A 22,658-nucleotide genomic window follows, 5' to 3' on the forward strand; every position below is an offset into this window, starting at 1 on the left:
CCAAAGGATTATAAATTATGCTGCTATAAAGACACATGCACACGTATGTTTATTGCAGCACTATTCACAATAGCAAAGACTTGGAATCAACCCAAATGTCCATCAGTGACAGATTGGATTAAGAAAATGTGGCACATATACACCATGGAATACTATGCAGCCATAAAAAAGGATGAGTTTGTGTCCTTTGTAGGGACATGGATGCAGCTGGAAACCATCATTCTTAGCAATCTATCACAAGAACAGAAAACCAAACACCGCATGTTCTCACTCATAGGTGGGAACTGAACAATGAGATCACTTGGACTCAGGAAGGGGAACATCTCACACAGGGGCCTGTCATGGGGAGGGGGGAGGGGGGAGGGATTGCATTGGGAGTTATACCTGATGTAAATGACAAGTTCATGGGTGCAGCACACCAACATGGCACAAGTATACATATGTAACAAACCTGCACGTTATGCACATGTACCCTACAACTTAAAGTATAATAATAATAATAAAAAAAACTGTATACCACATACAAAAAAAAAAAAAAAAAAAAAAAAAAGTGTCATCTTAAACTACAAGGATGTCTGTCAGATATCACAATTAAACATGCCAAAGGAGAAGCCATATTGTCAAAATGCCCACTTAACCCACCGAGACATCTCAAACTCACCCCTTGCTGACCTTCTAGAAACCCATTTTTCAAGTTTTTTTTCTTTTTTTAAACAAGAGAAAGTAGACAGATCCATATTGGTAAATGCTAACTGTCCATATTCACATAGAAACACAGTGTACCCTCTGATTGCAATATACAGAGAAAGGAGGACAAAAGCTAGAATTCTATGCACTACTACCCAGGGGCTTAGCACCCTCCAGCTTCCAGTAGTGTGAAGGGAGCAGGTTTTTTCTTTTTTCCCACAGAGCTTGGTGGTGTTGATTCCATACAGTTTTTGTTCAGACAGGAACGGATAAAAATGAATTTTGAACAGAAAGGGGTAGAGACTCTTCCCATTGTATTTCGCTCAAGGTATTTTCCCCAAAATAAGTTGAGAAACATGGTGTAGAGAAAAGAGTCCTCAAGAACAGGGTGACTGAGGACAAGGGAAAAAAAAAAAAAAGAGAGATTGAGAGAGAAAAATAAGACTGCAGCTTGCTCCCAGGGACTGGAGAACATTTTAAAATAGGAAGGTTGGAATCCATCAGTGTTCCATTAGTCATCTTCTCCTTCATCCTTCTCTCCTTCCTCCCTTTCATCATCTTCATCTTCTTCACCTTTATGCTCATCCCCTACTTCATCAGTATCTTCTAATCCTTCCTCCTTTGCATCACCATCGTCATCATCATCATCATCATCATCTTTTTCTCCTTCTCCTTCTTCATCATCCATATCAGGAACCAAGTAGTACTGTAATGGGTTTGGCCAGATACCATCTTTGATGAACTATCCTAACTCACCCACACTATGTGCATCAGAATGGTCAGTAAATCAGGTAAAGAAGCTCTCTGGACCACCTCCTGCTGTGGGACCGAAGGAGACATCTGCTTCTGCAGGCTTGCTGACGAAGGGACAAAAAAACCCAGCAAGAAGCAATTGAACACATTGATGAAGTACAAAATGAAAGAGACTTAATGAACAAGCCAGTGAGGAGATGTTGAAAGTAGAATAGAAATGTAACAAACTCCAATATCCACTTTTTCAGAAGAGGTCAGAATTGATCGCCAAAATCCCAAATTTGGGAGTAACAACATTTGTCAACCATCCACCAAGTGTTCGCACTGCTTGGGGAGGAGGACAAAGAGGCACTACATTATTTGACCAGAGTTGAAGTGACAGAATTTGAAGATACTGAAACAGGTTACAGAATAGATTTTTATTTTGATGAAAATCCTTACTTTGAAAATAAAATTCTTCCCAAAGAATTTCATCCCAATGAGAGTGGTGATGTATCTTCAAAGTCCACCAGAATCAAATGGAAATCTGGAAAGGATGTGATGAAACGTTCAAGTCAAACACAGAATAAAGCCAGCAGAAAGAGGCAATATGAGGAACCAGAGTGCTTCTTTAAGGTTTTTTTTTTCTTTTCTTTTTAAACAAGCATGGATTTAATACTATAAGAGTGGCATGATCTTAGTAGATACGTAATCTTGATAAAGTAAATGTCTTATGAACCATTCCTGCTTAAAACATTCTAATATTCCTATAATTAGAAATTTTGCATTCTTAAACTAGTGTTTGTTTCTTCCCACCACTGCTAAATTAGTACTGATTAATGCATATTAGTGAGATTAGTAATAGTATTTACTTTTACTAGGCATGATGTTAAAAATACTTTTTTTTCCCAATATGATCTCTCTTGAGGTTTTTCTTGTGTTTCTTCAATATTTCCTGTTTTTCACAATTCAAAAACTTGTCATGTTGCTTATGTTTGGATATTCCCTGACTCTTCATCAAAAAAGCATTTGTAAACTATGTCTTAGTTACAGTTATTTCTTCTACTAACTAATGCTATTCATTATATACTAGTATTTTACTTTGACATGCCCTCTTTATCAATTTGAGAGCTGTCTAATTATAGACAATTCTCATCCTAAAAAATTCAGACTCTAGACTTGGAAAGGACCTCAATATTATAGTTTAATCTTTAGTCTTTTCTTTAGAATCCGTAACTCACCTTTCCCTTGAATGTCTTCAGAAGATGAAACTGATCTTGTAAGATAGCTCATTTCATATTTGGACAGGTCTCTCCATTAGAAAATTCTTTTTTATATTGGGTTTAGAATCTGTCTGCCAATTTGTAACCCATGGAAGCTCACAAAGCAGATCCAATAACTTTTCCACATAGTGTGCCTTTGAGTATTATACCCTGGGGCTTCTTCTATTTCCAGAGTGTGTATTTCCATTTTCCCCCAATTGTTTTTCCTATTGCATTACTTGGTTTTGAATTCTTATTTATTAACAAACCTGAATTTGTCTATATCCCTCTTAAATGTGGAATACTGAACTGAATGTACTATACCAGATGAGTTCTGACTTTTCATATTATATTTTAGTCAGAAATTTCTTAGCCATTGCCCAGTACAGGAATACATCCATCACATCCTTGTTTGCTATTTTGTACTTGAAAAGTGCAATTGTGTCAAAATACTTTCAGTGTCTTTAGATTTGGTGCTGTTCTGTCTTCTAGACTCCTATAAATAATTTGTATACAAGGTAGCAGGGAAAAAAAAATCACTCTTTAGTGACAATTTTTTTTTTTGTAACCTGATTTATTCTCCATTGAGAGTACTATAGAGATTAATTTTTTTTTTTTGAAACCTCAGTATATGTCTGGCAAAGTCTTAAAATCAATCATTTAATTTAAATTGGATTTCAAAAGAAGGTCACTAGATTAAATCTCCTGCTGTAGTTAGTGAATGAAGGTTTATGTGAAAGGAGGGAAAGCCAACCACTTTTATGTTTTTAACAGGCTAAATTGGGAACTTGTCAGTGCTCACGATCCAGTTCTTCAAAATTATAAAACTAAACTTGAAAGCACCCTGGTCACCTCTGACCCACTGTGGAACATGGTGCCCACCGTTGAAGAGGAAAGTGGTGCAGTTCTTTTCAGATAGAGCCACCTGCAGGCACAGGTGTTACCCACAAGCCTTGGAGCTTCAGACAGCTATGATATTTTGTTTCTGCCAGCCATTGTGATGACTGTACCTCTAAAGTTCCTGGGCCATATTCAAACCTTGTCTCTCAAAAGTCACATTAGAAATATATATGCCACTCCCAATTTCTCAAAAATGTTATTCTTTTTCCTGTTTTAATAAGATCATCAACTTTCAAAGAGGTCTTTTCGAATTATGTAGTGTTTATGGATTATGAGAAACCAATGTAGACCTTTTGTTTATGAACATGGACAAAATTTTATTCACAAGAACATATTTGTCTTCAACTACTTAGTACTCTTTCAACTTTAAAAGAGATACTTTTCGGTTTATTGTAAAACTATTGCCAAAGACTAACAGGTGTCTGTAAAACAAAGGATTCTTGAAATAATTCACTGACTAACATGTTATATCAAAGGTCAAGGGGTAGTATCCTTGGATGATGATGACTTAGTATTGCTATTGCTCTAGGGAAAATCTCAAAATTTGAACCAATGGACAGACATGTGACATCATAATAGTTGGAAAAGTAAGATTATTTTGAGAAGACTTTATACTTTAGAGCAATACTAATTTTTGTGTAATCCATTATTTTCTTGACATTTTCACATATTTCTGTGCCTATTGCATTATTTGCTCACATTTATATATTTATTTATTTTGAGTACCCTTTTACTCTTTCTTCCTCATTTATCCCTCTTGTAACTGGCTGTCAATAAATTTCAATCACATTTTTATGTTAGTAACAAGTCTGAGTGCCAAATTTGAGCTATACGAGACTGTTGTGAACAATTTGTATGTTTACAATCTCTAACATCTGCACTAAAATGTTCTAATACTGCCATTCTTTCCAAAGTAGGTTGGACCATTAGCAACCAACAATATCAACAGTGAAACACTTTATGAAGGTATAAATGAAAAGAGAACATTTGTGAATAAGTGGGCTCTAGAAAAGGCAAGTTTAAGAGGATTGCCATAAAGTCCATGAGCTGCTTGTGACGACATCCAAAGCTTTATTAACTTCACCAATATATCAATAACAAGCAAAATAACAAAAGAAAGCAAAAAAGCAAAAAAAAAAAAAAAAAAAAAAAAAAAAAAAAAAAAGTCCTGGAGAGCAAACATTAGAAAATAAGATTTTAGAAGTCTAGACATATGTTAACTGTAATCATTGGTATATTTTCCATGTCTGAGAGTAAAATCCGACTTTAAGTTTTTTTGTTTTTTTTGTTTTTTTGACTTTGAGCAGTGTTTTTGAGGGTGGACAGACAGACAGATGTAGACCAGTGTTCCAGTCCTTCACTTGTTTGCCCAAGTGATTTTGGAAAATCACTTAATGTCTGTTTCAGTTTCTTCATTAGTAATTAGAGGATAATAACCCCTTGATGGGGTTCAGGATGTGTCACCCCAAAATTGGCCACGTTGGCATATTGCTGGTTTTGAGTTTTCAGTAAAAGGCACTTGAAAAACAGGCACAAGAAGGACACTGTCATCCCCCCTTTTTCTTCCTGAAAGCAGATGTAACACCTATGTAAGGGCTGCCCTCCTTATACCAGGAGGAAAGAAATGTTCTATCACCAGAGATGGGACTAGAGAATTCTGTACAAACAGACCTTGTTAAAAATAACTCTACTCTTCCTTTAGTGTCTCATTTGTTTTAGTTACTTTTCCATATTTGTGATTCTCCAGCATATAAGCATTCAGGTTTTGCTACTTCTTTGAGTCAACATTTCCTTATGAAGGCTCTTACATTACATAAATTTGTATGCTTTTCTCCTGTTAATCTGTCTTATGTCAATCTAACTCTCAGACCCAGCTGGATACCCTAAACAGGTAAAGGTAAAGATTTTGCCTCCCCTCTACCCTACCAAAAGTGTAATAAGAAAATTAAATATGATTATATGGATAAAGCACTGGACACATTATGGATTCCCAATAAAAGATAGTTTTCTCTTCTTTATCCCAGCATGCAGACTGCCAGCAGCCAAAGGGGAGAGGAAATCATCTTAAGGAGTTAACAGATATATCATAACTGACAGTTGTTATCTCATGTAATGCATTGTTTGGGGGTCATTGAATAATGTTCTGGGAAGTGTTCACAGTGACAGTTCTACATGTCAGTGAAATAGCAAATATCACAAACGTATTCCGTGACCTTTAGTGAAGGTTGAAAGAGGTTTTGAAAATGTAATTTAGGAGGGCTTTTCTGAAAAGGAGAAAGATAGCGTTGCACAAATAAGCGGCTTTCCTAAATGCCTGATTTAATCAAATAATAACATTCAGAATTTATATTTCTTAAATAAAATACTTCTCAAGAAGGGTTTTCAATGGAAGAAGCACAGTGGATTTAACTAGGTGGTGTTTCCCCTTTCTTGCCTTGTGCAAAGGTACTGACATATGGCATAGCTCATAAGCAGAGATTACAGAGGAGGAGGTGGTAGGGTTGAGGTTACAAATTCCTTCATATTGGAAATCAGTGGTTTAGCATAGGAAAGTTGAACACTGACCCAGAAAACCCTTGATGGTTATATGGATAGTGACAGGCTGACATGCTGAAAAAGAACATCAGTTTCAGTGACTATCCAATTTGGTGACTTTCAACAACATGAATTTTGGTATAAGAGGGTTTAGTTCTAAGGACTTGTGGGGCTAATAGGCAAATTAATCATAGATGAACAGGAGCATAACATTTCTTGTGTAAGCCTGGCTCTTCTTATCTATGATCTTCATTTATCTATACTTTTTATGCTGTCCTACAATAAAATTTTAAAAATAATAACAAATACAAAAAAGTAATAAATGATAAAAATTCTAACATAGAAGTTGGATTAAAATAAAGCTTAAGTGTTAGGAAATTCAGTTAGAAAAGAGTTAAGAAAAAAGAATTAAATAGTTCCCAATTGCATAATAGATGACATTTTAGACTTGACTAAGGTCAAATAAAATGATTTTTAAACTGGGAAACATTTTGACAAAATTACATGATGAATAGGGTAACATTATGCAAAATAAATTAAAGATAAAAATACATAAATTTTAAATAATTAAAATAATACAAGACAAAATGAATAATCAGCAGAATTATTTGCCATATTTATTTATTTTTTGTTTTTGTTTTTATTTGTTTTTGAAACGGAGTCTCGCTTTGTCGCCAGGCTGGTGTGTAGTGGCTCAATCTTGGCTCACTGCAACCTCCGACTCCTGGGTTCAAGTGATTCTCCTACCTCAGCCTTCCGAGTAGCTGGGATTACAGGTGTGCACCACCACGCCTGGCTAATTTTGTATTTTTAGTAGAGGTGGGGTCCCGATCTCCCCACCTCATGATCCGCCCGCCTTGGCCTCCCAAAGTTCTGGGATTACAGGCGTGAGCCACCACTCCTGGCCTGCCATATTTATTTTTTAAGTAAACTTTATGAAGAGATAAACAATAGTTTTTCCCCCATTTTTAGACAGCAGCAACTATCAGTTCTAAAAAGAAAAATAATATTTGTACTTTTTTGAATAAAATAAGGCACTGTGAATTTTAAATCAATTTCTGTGAGATTCTAAACAACTTTTTCTTTTCTGTGCATGATTCACCATAATAAAGTGAATAAAACCGTAAATGGCAATATGGTGTAGCCTGCAGAACAATGATATGTGTCATTCATTTCTTCATTTTACAAATATTTACTGTGTGGTTTCTAAGCACCAGGCCAGCTGCTAGGCTCTGGGAATCCAGCAGCAACTAAATAAACGTGACATCCATACTTCTTCAGCATAGATTTATTATATTGAGGAAGATTGATAATCAGTTTAACAAATGCTACATAATAGCACATAACTTAAAGTAAATAATAATAAACCAGAAAAAGATCACATAAATGCCAAACAAAACATAACTGAGAGTGATATGGTTGGCAGAGTAACTGGGTGTCCAGAGAAGTCCTCTAAGAGATCATATTTGCATGAACTCTGATTGACATTTGGACTGGTGTCTGACTCAAGGAAATAGAATTCTAGGCAGAGAGAATAGCTGGTAAGAAGTACCTGTGGCTGAAATGAGCTTGTCTGTGCTTCAAGAACACAAAAAAGGACACTATAGCTGGTCTTTAGTGGGCAGTGGTTGAAATATTAGACTGGATCAGATTATACTGGACCTGTAACCAGGACTGTGTACTGGATTTTATTCCAAGTGAAATCGGACTTTGTTAAATAGCGCAGGGTCTTCCTGCCTGGGCAGGATTTTGACCTGAACATAAATCATTATTCTTAGTCTGGCCATAACACTGTACATTTGCAAAACCATTATTCTCAGTCTGGCTATACACTGTACGTTTGCAAATGGGCATGGACATTGATGGCAATGTATAGCACCTGGTGCATGGTTTTAGCCATTCATCCTATGTCATTATATATGAAGAAGAACCCTAAAACATTCCATGGAGCTTTAAAAAGTATATAACCTTTTAAAGAAAGCTCATTTTTAAAGCATAGACTGCATTCTCTAAATTTCACCAGATATCTTGATGTTTTGGGGAGCATAGACTTTTATTTCCTAGATTTTGCATCACTAGCATTGTAAATGCAAGGTTTGTTCTAATATTTTGTTTTGTCTTTTATAAACATATCAGTTTACCTTTTACTCCGGAATATATTTGTCTTTATTTTACCATAGAATAGCTGTTTAAATTGCTGGCAAGAAGCAGATAAATGTAGTAGTTAGCAGCTTTGATTCTGCAATAAGAGACCGGAGTTCACTGGCCAGCTGTGTGGGCATGTGAATGTTACATACTAACAGTGGTAAAATGAGAATTTTAATTGCAGGGGTCTGCAAAGGATATTGCTTGTGGGCCGAGTGTGACTGCTGCCTGTTTTTGTAAATAACGTTTTATTGAAATATAGCCACGCCCATTCCTTTACATGTTGCCTATGTCCTCTTTCTCCCTACCACAACTGAGTTGAGTCATGCAACACTGAGACCTTACATGGCCATGAAGTCTAAAATGTTTTTTTCTAGCTCTGTACAAAAAAGTGTGCCAATCTCTATTATTATGTGCACCTTTGAGGGTTATTGTGGGAATTACATGAAATAATTCATGCAAAGCACTCAGTACAAGGCCTGCCATTTATTTAGTAAGCATTCAATATATATTTGTAAGTATTAGAATTTTTACACATTCATTTTTTACTGTCAAATAATCAGGTCAAATTGACTGTCATAAATATGCGCTGTTATGTGTGTATCTTTAGAGGTAAAGCACCCAAGCTTGAGGAGTATTTTTTTTAAGTAGCCATATTTTGGTGACACTTGGCCATTTCTGCATTAATAACATGCCTGGATGTTGGAACTTCTATTTTGGCCACTAGTTTATCCTTGATTCGGATATTATAAATTATATATATGTAAAAGTTTTTGGTTATATTACAGCAATATGGGTAGATTGTTAAATTAATCATTGCGGAACCCTTTGAAAATCTAGGCAGCAATGTGCAAATGCAAAATTTATAACTGGAGCAAACAAAAAGAAGCTGATGATTCCTTAAGGATACTGATGTTTTTGTGGTTTCTTCCTTTTGTTGTCGTCACCAGAGAATTATATTACATTTGGGGAAATTTTCAATATTTAATCATAAGCATTTTTATTCCAATGTAGGCCATACATTCACCAATATGAACTTACTCTCACTAGAGGCTGGCCATATTTCTTTTTTGATTTAAAAAAAAATCGAGGTATATGTTTGCATGAATGCCCATGTGTGTTCAAGCTTGTAATAAACAATGAGGAAAGGCGATCAGTGAAGAGTTTAATGATTTTACTTCTTGTAGTGTTAAACATGTTCTGAAAGGTCTAAGACAAATTGTAAGCTGTGGGGGGAAAGGAAGAAAAGAAGAGGAAAATGTATTATTTGGACATTTCAATTAAATAATTTCTTATTTAAGTTTTCCTCATGAAAATACGACCTTTGTAGGTTTCCAAAAAGTATCATAATCTTTGCTTATGTGCCTTTATTTTAGCGAAGAGTTTTGTTGTTCTTAATTTCCGGTTCCATTTCCAATGACTATGAAAACATTATTAACTTTATATATTACTTTTTAATTTGTTTATTTTTACTGCTTCAGAGTTAATGTTGTATTTAAATGATAAATTAATCCCAGCAGTTTGGGACTCCGAGGTAGGCAGATTGCTTGAGTCCAGGAGTTCGAGACCAGGCTAGGAAACATGACAAAACCCTGCCTCTACACAAAATACAAAAATTAGCCTGGCATCGTGGTGCACTCCTGTCATCCTGGCTACTTGGGGGCTGAGGTGAGAGGATAACTTGAGCCCAGGAGGTCCAGGATGTAGTGAGATGAGACGGTGCCACTGCACGTCAACCTGGGCTAGAAAGTGAGATCCTTGCTCAAAAAAAAAAAAAAAAAAAAAAAAGTTAATGTTTTATTATGTGAGTGTCTTAGATTTCTATGTACATTATTTAGTTCAGGTCAGTTTGTTCAAAACTAATATAAAGATATGGTTCTTAACATTTAGACAATAATTTATGATTACATTGGGGAAACAGGACTTACTTGCATGAACCAGTTTGTCTCTTGTTTTCTCTCACATGACATTCACGTAAGAAATAAGATTTTGTGAACCTTGTGCTGGGCTTTCAATTGAGATTGTGGGATGTGGTGCTGGTTGAATTTGGTTTTGTAATATTTTTGAGTGTGGATGTCATTTTTTTTCAGGCCATTAGTCTATCATTGTCTAAGGCACATTTAATGTCATAAACTTTGTGTCTGTATTCTAGTAGAATATAGTGAAATTATTCAAATTAGTCTGTATGCTAAAACTCAGAAATGTTAACGTTGAATTAATTTTTCAGTTTTAATTTAAATTTATAGGCCAGACATAGTGGCACACGCCTGTAATCCCAGCACTTTGGGAGGCCAAGGTGGGTGGATCACTTGAGGTCAGAAGTTCAATACCAGCCTGGCCAACATGGTGAAACCCTGTCTCTACTAAAAATACAAAAAAATTAGCTGGGCATGGTGGTGGGTGCCTGTAATCCCAGCTGTTCGGGAGGCTGAGGCAAGAGAATCGCTTGAATCTGGGAGGCAGAGGTTGCAGCCAAGATTGTGCCACTGCACTCCAGCCTGGGCGACAGAGAGAGACTGTCACAAAATAAAATAAATTGAAATTTATAAAAATATATAAGATGGAGATCAAATAATCCAGTATCCTCTTCAAAAATTATCACACTGACGTTCAGAGAGATTATCCGTTTATATACTGATTTTTGCAAAATTGTCTAGAACATTATTTTCTTGATTTCTAATTCAGTGTTATTTCATTGTGTATTAGAAATGCTTAGTTAATTTTCATTAAGTGAAGTATAACATAATTTTCTCACGAAATTCATCAAGACAGAGTACCTGATATCTTTATTTTTGCAAAATCATATATAAATATGTGTACTTAATGAATTATAAGCAATTCCTAGAATTGCTTGACAGGCTTTTACATTTGCTTGTGCAATCAAGATTAAGAAGGAAGAGAGGCTAACAAAGAGGAAAGGGAGAGAGAAGAGGTTAGAAGAAGAAAAAGGAAGGAATGAGAATAAGAGACCATATGAATAGCTAGTTTAGGAATAGAGGAGCCACAGGGAGTAAGGAGGGAAGGAATGCATTCTCAAGGCAGAGAGAGCAGAGTCTGGGCTGAAGAGGGCAAGAATTGGGGCATGAGTCAGCCAAGAAAAGATGAGACTTGGTACGGAAGGAGTATCCAGTGGGAAGTTCCTAGATGTGTTTGCTGCTGGAAAGACTGTCTCAGAAGTATTTTCTTAGAATAGAAAAATTCTGGAGAAATGTGATTAAAACAAGAAAGAATAGTTAAGCATTATGTAGGGAGTCAGTCACACAAAATTAACACATAAAGAAAAATGTCCTTTTCTTATTTCTTCTTCCTCTCTTCCTTTTGTTTCTGAATGTTTCTGTCCCTGTGAAATTTGTATGTTGGAATTCTAATCTCTAAGGCGATGATATTAGGAGGCAGGGTCTTTGGGAGGGCTCCACGCTCTGAATGGGTTTAATGCTCTTAGAAAAGGGACCCCAGAGAGCTCCCTCACTCTCTTTCTACCGTGTGAAGATACAGTGAGAAGTGGGCACTTTGCAAATCGTAAGATGATCCTCATCAGAATCTGACCATGCTGGCACCCTGCTTTTGGACTTCCATCCTCCAGTACTATGAGGAATAAATTTCTGTTGTTTATAACCCACTCTGTCTTGGCAATTTGATATAGGAGCTTAAACTAAGGCAGATGGTTAATTTAATAGATACCTTTCCACAAAATCTGATTTTGTTGACCATGTTGAATCTATCTTTAAAGGAAGTCCTATGTTAAGGACTACAGTAGTGAACTGATAGTATGTAATAAAAATATATTCCTGCTGTGCCTGTCAAAAGTAGATCGGGGGCTTTTCTGAACTAATGTAAGGTGATTTCCAATAACTTTGAATGAGTGTTATATCATCCAATTTATCCTATGGGCTTCAACTTTCACTATCACTTTCTGAGAAGCTTAGCTTCACTTCCTCAGAATAGATTAACCGTTTCTCTCTCAATACAGTCTCACACTGCCCTGTTTATTCTTTGTGTTATTAATCACCATTGTAATTACATGTGTTTGTGTTTGTAGTTGTAAAATGTCTGTTTCTCCTGTTAGACCCTCAACTCAGCACACATTGATACTCTGTATTTGCTATTCATAGCTGCGTCCCCAGCACCTGGCATTGTGCCTGGTACAAGGCAGGTAGTTAAGGAAATGAATGTTGAATGTACAAATAGGTAAATACAATAAAATTCTAGGAAAAGTAAATGCTGAATTTAAAAAAGGGATTATTTAGCTTTGATATTAGCTAAAACATGCTTATCTTTATGGTTTATTTCAGTATGAGAAAATCACAACTAATAGAACACGTTGATATATGACAGCCATAAATGTTAATTTATATGTAATAAACAAATATTCAAAATTTCTTTATTATTTAATAGGAACTCTCATTGATTGGCAGTATATCAAACACTGCCATCGCATTATACCCATTCCATTTAATCCCCATTCAGGAGGGTGCAGAAATTATCTTCCATTTTACTGTGTGGAAAACTGAGGCTTAGAGAAGATTAATGCAGCTACTATGACCACATATTAAAAGTATGGATATGTGGAAGTTACAGGGTTGTAAAAGATGTTGTGCCAGGGAAATTGCCAAAAACAAGAGATAATTTTTAATATAGTCACGCTGAATGTGGAGTATAAAATTGTAGTTAAGAGGCAAGGTTTTAGATTCAAAAGGTTGAGCTGTACCTGTATCTATTACCTGAGCGACCCTGGACATGGTTTTTTAACTTTTCTAAATCTCAGTTTCCCAAACCATAAAATGTCATATCACAGCCTTGTTAAATGAGGCTGTGTAACGCGTGGAGTCTGGAAGCTAGTAGACACTTGGTGACTTTGAATTCCTTTTTTCTTTCTGTATAATATCACATTTCTCCTTTCTATTCTTCTCCACTCCAGAAAGCCCACTGAAAGCTAGCTCCTTTTGCTTGTGGGAATGTATCCAAATATAATTAGAAAGATATATTATTTAGCAAAGCTAATGCAAAATACCATTGAAGAGTGATGTTTGAAATTTAAATATAATCATTAGCAGACCCTATATATTTTCCTTGATATCCTACTCCTAGAACACACACACATGCATGCATGTGCACACACACCATTCATTTTTTGAAGAACTGAGTGCCTCTGTATTTTCACCTTGCCCTACCTCAATTGCTGTACAGCTAGTTTTTCCCAGTTCATCTCCGCTCTAAAATGCTTATCTATTTTTTGGTCTCAAAGTACATTGTTGCATCTTTAAAATAACTTACATAGTATTATCCTAAATGTCTGCATCTTTATATGCATTATAATATGGTTTTCCTTGAATATTTTCCTAAAATATCATTCGGAGGTGATAGTGAAGGAAAATCCAGTTGTAGTGTATTTAAAGTCAGTAGTCTGTAAAATAATTATTTCAGACTGAATAAAAATCAGTTTCCAGATACTTTATGTTTGTATAAGATCTTCATTCTAATTTATTGTTGATGCTGATTAGAGCCAAGCATCATGGCTCAGGCCTATAATCCCAGCACTTTGGGAGGCAGATACCATTGAGATATATGTATTTCTGTAAGTTGCCTCAAGTCATCATTTAAAATAAAACTGGCTAAATATAAGTAAATAAATACATACACAAAATTGTAAATTTAAGTGAGATAATGGGAAATTATCAAATTGAGGGATGTATTTTTTCAATCATAAAATTATTTTAATGGCTTATTTATTTTTGAGATGGAGTCTCGCTCTGTCTCCAGGCTGGAGTGCACTGGCACTATCTCAGCTCACTGCAACCTCCACCTCCCAGGTTCAAGCGATTCTCCTGCCTCAGCCTCCCGGGTAGCTGGGAATACAGGCATGCACCACCATGCCCAGATAAATTTTGTTATCTGTGGTTTCACCATGTTGGCCAGGATGGTCTCGATCTCTTGACCTTGTGATCCTCCTGCCTTGGCCTCCCAAAGTGCTGGGATAACAGGCATGAGCCACTGGGCCCAGCCAATTGCTTATCTAAATATGACAGTTAATCTATTAGAAATAAATCAGAAGAGAAAAAATGAAAAAGGAGTCTATGCATTGTTAATGTTTCCAAACTTTTACCTTTAAAGGAAGCTCTTAAAAGATGATTACCAATTATGGTAATAATATGACATTTGTCATGATGTATATTACATATGTTCAAGTCACTGTCACTTGATTTGAACTAGTCATTAGCTTTATTTTATAGATAAAGTAGGATTTTTTAAACTTGTTTGAAAAACATGAGTGTCTGTGTATACTATGTCTACATGTATGTACATTCATGTACTACATAACATTTTAACAAGCAACCACATGTAAGATGATGATCTCATAAGATTATAATACTGTGTTTTACTGTACCTTTTCTGTTTAGATATACAAATACTTACCCTTGCATTACAATTGCCTCCAGTATTCAGTACAGTAACATGCTATACAGGTTTGCAGCCTAGGCGCAATATACTATATACCACACAGCCTATGTGTGTAGTAGTAGGCTAGCCCATCTAGATTTGCATAGGTGTGCTCTATTAGAGTGGGTTGTCCTTTTACACTTGTCTTTTTCCATCATTTCAGACTATTAGCCTTCACTTTTGTTCTCACTACTGTCCACTGTCAGTTCCTACACACACACACACGCACACACACACTCTTTATGTACACACACCCACCGTCGCAGACACTTCAGGTTTGCCTTTTGCTAATCTTACTTGACAGATAACCAATTTTTAAGAATACAGGTTAAATTAGAGAAGAACATGATTTGGAAATTTCTCAAGTATTTTATTATTTTAGTAAAAGTCTGATTGGAATCATTTAGCCTATGAAAGCACCATATCATCCTTTTCTACTTATTTCCTAGAGAATACCTGATTGGAATTACATATAATACAAATAGAGTTAATTTTAATAAAGTATTTAATATGCTAAGTACAATTTAGGCCTTATGGGAAGAAAATGCTTTATTTTGTTAATGGATGTAGATAACTGGAGCTCAGTGGATATAATCTGATTAAACAATATATTAATTTACATAAAATAAAGTTGCACAGAATAAAATCCAGAAAATTATGTGATATCGAAAAGAACTTCAAAACCATAATTTATAATAACTACCTACATTCTGAAATTTCTATTATTACAGATTTTTAGTAGTTGAATGAATAATTTGTCTCACTAGAGTTTTGTGCTACTCATTATCTAATAGTATTTGAAATTAATATATACAATAGCCTCTATTTAATTCTCAGTGTCTAAAAATCCAGATATGTTTTATTTTATTATTGATGATACTGTTATCTGCTACTGGATATGAATTACTACTTTTTGATCATTTCAAGTTTTCTCTTAATTCCAGTTGGCTGAGTTTGTAACATAACTTATACAAATTATGAGCAAAACATAATATTTTTAATTGTTGGTTAATTTAATTAGAATTAAATTGATTAATGAATTCTTTTAATTTTTTAAAGTAAACCAGGTAGTTCGATGTTACCCATTATTATATTAAACGGTGATATTTTAGAATATCTTTCTAAAAATATGTCATTTTTATTATAATTTAAGGCTTTTTTTTTGGCATTCTATACCTTTCTCGTCTTTCCTCACAATCTACTGCCTCAGTTGAAATACACAGATCAAAACATGAGGTTTTGGATTCATGGTTTTATGATGTACTGTTTAATACACATTCAGCCTAAAAGCCTACAGAATATCTAAGAGGAACACGATATTTTCCTTTATATTTTTTTGATATTTAGCAGCTGCTTAGTAATGTCTCTTATTTATTAATATACAATATTAGTAGGTTTAGTAACATCCAGTGAACTAAGTTGCAAATTTTGAAAATCTCAGAGGTTTTTCTGGACCACAAATAAATAGAACATTAGGCAAATAAGCTTGGATTACAAAATGCAACATTATTAAATAAATGTCATTCTATTTGATGATAGTTGCTTACTGAGAAAATTTGTCTATATTTCATTATAAAGATTATTGGCAGAATGTGAGACAATCAACAGCTTTTGATTTTAGGGATATTTCCTAAAAACCTTAGTATTGGAATTATCTGTGTGACAAAATTTCCTTAAGAAATCCTTATTACTTGATTACAGGTTGAATATTTCAGACATCTAAGCCAATTAGAATCATGATTATTTTGATTGCCAGAAATCCTTAAATGTATGTATTATCCATCGATGTATTCAGTTTCTATATTAGGCACCTTTGATTTAAACATTTTTTTAGTGGTTTATGATTCATAAGAAAGTCAGTTGCATTTCATTTTTTTTTTCTGGATATTAGAGATTTTGTTTTGCTCCAAAAAATAAATTGGGAGTGCTCTAATCCGTTGACTATGCACAGTACAAATAACACAGTGCTGGTTTCTAATATATGTGTTAATTAGTTTAAGATATAAAGCTAAGAACTAAAATGGGTTACTTCTTAAACACATTCATTTTGACCAATGAGGGGTGTGTGTGTGTGTGTGTATATATGTGTATGTGTGTGTGTGTGTGTATATATATATATATATTTGGCATCACCATCTAAAAGTTAGCATCTGGCTCCTCCAATTGTTCAGAAATTAGGCTTCTGGCCAGTAAGGGGTTTGTAAGGACAGGCTTTAAAAGCTGTATGCCAATGGAGTAATCTAAGTCCAGGCTTGTCTGTTGGAACGCACCAACATAAAACTGTCTTAAATTCTGCTGTATATTTTTATGAGATTCTAATCAACTGGATATATCAACTGTGTTATGGGCTGTTTGATGACATTTTGAGGTAGAAAAAGTAAATTGCCTTTTTTATTGTACTTTTTACCAGACATTGTCATACTCTGACTCAAGGCAAACAATTCGGTTGAGGTGATTCAGTTCATTTACTACTAGAGAGCACACTGGACAGTATTTCTAATTCAGTCATAGTCTGGAATACTTTGTACTCCTTTTTCTGTCAACACCCCACAAAAGGAAAAATGGAATCTATGAGCTTGAATTTGGAAATTATAAGAGTAGAAGTAATATTGAACATCTTTCAGAAATCAGTATTTTGACTGGTGACTTATTCTTTAAGCTTGCTCTATTTCAAAGACAAATCTTAGATTCAGTGAACTAGTTCCTTCCTGTATGAGATTATTGTTTTCATGGTCCATGTGACTGCTGTAGGGTGGGGTGCAGAATAGGGTACCTCTGCTGGATGTCCTTCCATACTTGGATTTTTAATGTGAATTTAAGAATCTTCCACTTGATTTTGAGGTCTGGGTACCCATGAGACAAAACGATTAGGGAAGAAGTTTTTTCTCCAGTAATGTGTACTAAGTATTTTATAATTATATACGTAAAGGTTGTGCTTTTGTGCAGAAAATTTAACATAGCATAACTAAGACTAATATCCTTAGAAACTGACAATTTATTTTTTCTTATACAACAAAGGCTAGTTATTTATAAAATGTTACCCTTATAAGACTGGTTATTTTTGTATAACTGATACTAATAATCTAGTTTTAGAAAGTCGACTTAGCCAGAGAATTAATGCTTTAAACTTTTGCTTTGAACTTGCTGCTACTGGCCTTAAAATTTTATATTTGGCTTTTTCCTAAATCCATTTCCTGATATTTGGTTAAAAAAATAAAACTTTTTGGATTTTTGTTCTTTACTATTTTGTTCTAGATAGTTTACTTTCATAAAATTTTGTCTATTGTATTTCATTAATGATTCATAAAATATAAAAGACATTAAAAGCAGTAAAAATTTGATTTATCACTTTAATCTTGAAGTAGTTTTTAAAAGACTGTTTATCATTTTTAGACAATGTGAAAGAGTATTTCAGAGATCTGAAGAATAGAATGCGGTTTTTAACCCATGAGAACTTTTCAATTAGATGCTCCATGGTCACTATTGTTTCTTTTCTGATTGTCACTGGAATTTTTTTGTTGTTCATACACGCCAAGAATCTGTCTAGTGACATAGTTATCCCCAAGTGTGTCTTTTTATTTTAATATTTTAAACACAGTTTATTTCCTGTTTTGGTCAAGAATAGAATAGATTAAATATTGTAGTAAAAGGAATCAGTAGGACTTTCATTACCTTTGACTTTAATGAAACCTGCTGTGACACTAGGCAATTCTTTCTTTTCAATGATCAAGTTCACATCGTTTCCTTCTTCTGTTTTCCATTGAATTGCAATATAATTCACTTATCTTTCCCTTTACTTAGAAGAGTGTATTCTTTTCAAAAAATTATTTTCAAAGGATTATTTGTATGCAATTTTATTCAAGTCTTTCTGAAATTCTCATAGCAAACTCATTAAAAAATATAGATATATGTTTGGGGACAGGGAACTGTCTGTATCTTCCTTTCAATTTTTCTGTGAATCTAAAACTCTGAAAAATAAAATGTATTAATTATAAGAAAACTAGAAACAATATAGTAATGAAAATTCCTTTGCAAAATAGAGTGATTTTGATCTTATGCAGTTCTAGTATATCTGTTTGTTTCTATTCATTTCTTCTGTTAAACAGGATTTCCCCCTTAAACCGTTATGAATGTGCAATTATAGAACCATAAGCAAATACTACCTTCAAGATTGCTTAACCTTAAAATCTTGAACCTCCTGTCTCCCTTTTATATCTATTAGATTGCTTGGATTTCTTTTCTTTTCTTTTCTTTTTTAACTTAGTAAGTTTTCAAAACTCAAAGTAACTTATTTAAAACAGTTAATTACTAACAACACTCATCTTTCCCCAAAGTTTGGATTTACAATTCTGAAGTTAATTTTGATGACTTCATCTTCATTTATGTCAGATTGTTCTTTAATATATGCAAGGTTTTAAAAATACATAAATTTCAACTGGGGTAAAGATTTGTGTACACTATTACGGAGGTTTGCCATTAAACTAAATGAGGTATTAAAGTCTTAAAAGCACAGTTATAATAAGATAGAGAAGTCAACCATACTATATGACTAAAGAAAATACTAATTGATGATGCCTTCGTTTCACTTGTCCAAAACAGACTTGTTTCGTGTGGTGTTTTTAATTGAGTTATACAGTTTCTTTGTTTTCCTCTTTTTATGGATGTAGGACTCTGAAACTCGTAAAACTTTGGACTTTATTAAATGTGATTTTTGTTAATTAGGTTTTCTTTTTTTACCTCCACGAAACAACAGTCTAGTCAATGTAATGTTGCTTACCATGTGGTTGATTTTCTGTTTTTATCTTTTACTTTTTATTCTGAATCATATCTGTTTGAAATTGTAGCAGGAGGAACTATTTTAAGCAAAAAGTCATTGAAAGTACTTTTTGTACTGATAATGAAAATGCATTTTATGAAAGGAGAAAAATCACATAATTATGGTTATATTACGTGAAAATCCTTTTTAAAAATTCGGGAACTGGTAATAGATTTTATTCCTTTGCTTTTTTTGAGCACTACTATATAGTAATGACTTTTGTGGTTGCTGAGAACACAGCATTGAATAAGACGGGGTCTCTGGTTTTAGAGTTCATGTTAAAAAATTTTTTCCCTAAATTTTCTTAGATATTAAGTGACTTTGTGGACTATAAAAATTAATAATTTTTCCTTTTTGAATGAGTTTCATCAGCCAGCTGAGATTCTTATTAGTAGTTTTGTGACTTTTATATATGTTATATTTCTTGAACATTATGGTTCTTGAGATAGAGCCCTATAATTTTAGTTAATAGCAAACATTTATAACAATTAAGGAAAATGCTCTTTACATTTTGCTTAAATACATATTCCTCTTATATTTTAGCTGGGAAGTTTTAAGATTCCTTCTGTCAAACCTAAGATGGTGGTTGGAAGAATATCGCTTTGATGGATTTCGTTTTGATGGTGTTACATCCATGCTTTATCATCACCATGGAATGGGTAAGTAACCTGATATAATCAGGTTTGGGGTTAATTGCAGAAGCTGCAATAGCCATTATGCCTTGATTTTTATTAATTCCATTACATATGCTCTCTTTGTAGTAATTTATTATCCCATTTTGGCAATAGGTAGAGTGTAGTACATTTTATAAGTAAACAAAAGATAATCATTTCCTTTGAAATGTATCTACTGGATATGCTATCATTATTGTGTAGCTTAAAATTTTTTTGACGAAACCATTTATTATAACACCTTCAGGATGTGAACACTACAGCACTTCCAATTAAAATAAAAAATAATAGATGAGAATAGTTGTGAATGCATAGGTTTTTACCTATTACACATGGAATAAAATATGTATTTTAATTATAGATTTACCTGGTTAAAATTAAATTATAAATTAATTTGAAATTAAAAATATTTATCAGACTCTCAGTTTAAAAGTTGTAGAGGCTGGGCATGGTGGCTCACACCTGTAATCCCAGCACTTTGGGAGGCCAAGGTGGTGGATCACGAGGTCAGGAGATCGAGAGCATTCTGTCCAACACGGTGAAACCCTATCTCTACGAAAAATCCAAAAAAAAAAATTAGCTGGGTGTGGTGACAGCCACCTGTAGTCCCAGCTACTCGGGAGGCTGAGGCAGGAGAATGGCGTGAACCTGGGAGGCAGAGCTTGCAGTGAACTGAGATCGGGCCACTGCACTCCAGCCTGGGCAACAGAGTGAGACTCCGTCTCAAAAAAAATAAATAAATAAAAAATAAAAATAAAAGTTGGACAAAGAAGTGGAATCACAGAATACTATTCCCTCAATAGATGATATGGGAACAATTATTGTTGTTATTATTATTATTATTATTATTATTATTAGAGACAGAGTCTTCTTCTGTTGCCCAGGCTGGAGTGCAGTGGTGTGAACTCAGATCACTGCAAACTCCACCTCTTGGGTTCAAGCGATTCTCCTGCCTCAGCCTCCCACGTAGCTGGGATTACAGGTGCCTGTTATCATACCCGGCTCATTTTTGTATTTTTTTTAGTAGAGACGGGGTTTCACTATGTTGGCCAGGTTGCTCTCAAACTCCTGACCTCAGGTGATCTGCCCACCTTGGCCTCCCGAAGGGCTGGGATTGCAGGAGTGAGCCACCGCACCCAGTCAATTATTATTATTTTTCAATGGCCAAATATTCACCAGCAATAAACAGAAAAAAGTTAAAAAGGGTGAAAAACTTGACTAATTGACTAAATCTTGAAAACTGACTACCAAGGAAAGAAGCTAAACATTCAAAGTGTGCTACTGCTTGATCTTACTCATGATGCTGCCCACTTGAAATGTTCCTAGGAAAAAAGTTGCATCTGTAAAACACAACAGAGTTCATTGATACCCACTTTCCAGTTTTGGTGAAGCTGACTTATGATATGCAAAGACAAGCATGGAAAAAGTGAAGAAAAATCTTTTCCTAGATTTAAACACCCACATGCCCCTGCAGAAACTACCTCACTGAGAGAGGAGTATATTCCAGTGATTCGTGGTATTAGAGGAGTGAACCAAAGTTTATGGATATGGGATGTGCTTTTCATGGATAGAGAATCCAAGAAATGGTTAAAGAAAAACATTCTGAGTTATTTAACATTTTTTTTCTCCCTTGGAATGAGAGAGGAAGCAACAAACAAAATTCCTGAAACCGCACAGCAAAAGATCAAATAGAATACCAGAAAAGTTGAGATAAGGCAATTAATATCAAGCACAGTATTTAATTTATAAACTCAGTAATAAAGAGAAATTTATCAGGAAGTGATGAATTTACCTGCAATTTACTTACATACATGAAAAAAAAAATGGTTGGACTCATAGTATTCTATTTGCAGAAGCAATGTCTGCCAAATTCTTACAAAGTGTGACTCAAACATTTGCTAGTTGAATGGTGGTTGCCAAGGGCTGAGGAGTGGAGGAAATGGAGAGATGTTGATCAAAGGGCACACTTTCATTTTAAGGTGCATAAGCTATGTGGAATCTAATGTAACTATGGTTAATAATATTAGTTGGTATTTGATGAGAGCCAACTTTAAGTATCGTTACACACACACACACACGCACACACACACAGTAACTACGGTGACGGATGTGTTAATTTGAGTATAGTAACAGTACACATTGTATACCAATATCAAATCAGTACCTTGGAAACCTTGAATATATACAATTTTTATTTGTCAATTAAACATTTTAAAATTAAAGAATGACAGCATCAAACAAAAGTGAGAAACTTGATAGTTATATTGCTGCTGAAATACAAACATGAAAGAACTTGAAGAATAAGAGTTCCATAATTATACTTGAAAATATCCCTCAGCAATAGAATCCGGCAAACTGAGAAAAAAAAATCAATGGAAATTAGATAAAGAGAAACAGGATAAAAGGCTGACGTTGAGCACAAATTTGATTTTATTATAACAATAATAGTAAATTACTGAAAGAATAGAAAGT

The 22,658-nt window shown here is 34.3% G+C and overlaps 1 protein-coding gene and 1 pseudogene across 2 annotated transcripts in view; both read left to right on the top strand.

The window, feature by feature from the left end:
• Positions 1 to 22,658, top strand: part of LOC105485529 (1,4-alpha-glucan branching enzyme 1) — a 264,234-nt gene that overhangs the window by 141,779 nt on the left and 99,797 nt on the right. For both annotated transcript variants that reach the window (XM_011747900.2, XM_011747899.2), the window contains exon 8: positions 20,059 to 20,174. In XM_011747900.2, coding sequence (XP_011746202.1) covers positions 20,059 to 20,174 — 116 coding nt within the window. The remainder of the gene's footprint in view (positions 1 to 20,058; positions 20,175 to 22,658) is intronic.
• LOC139362090 (protein SET pseudogene) lies at positions 543 to 20,052 on the top strand (annotated as a pseudogene).

The sequence above is a fragment of the Macaca nemestrina genome, chromosome 2, assembly GCF_043159975.1.
Source record: "Macaca nemestrina isolate mMacNem1 chromosome 2, mMacNem.hap1, whole genome shotgun sequence".
NCBI classification, from domain to species: domain Eukaryota; kingdom Metazoa; phylum Chordata; class Mammalia; order Primates; family Cercopithecidae; genus Macaca; species Macaca nemestrina.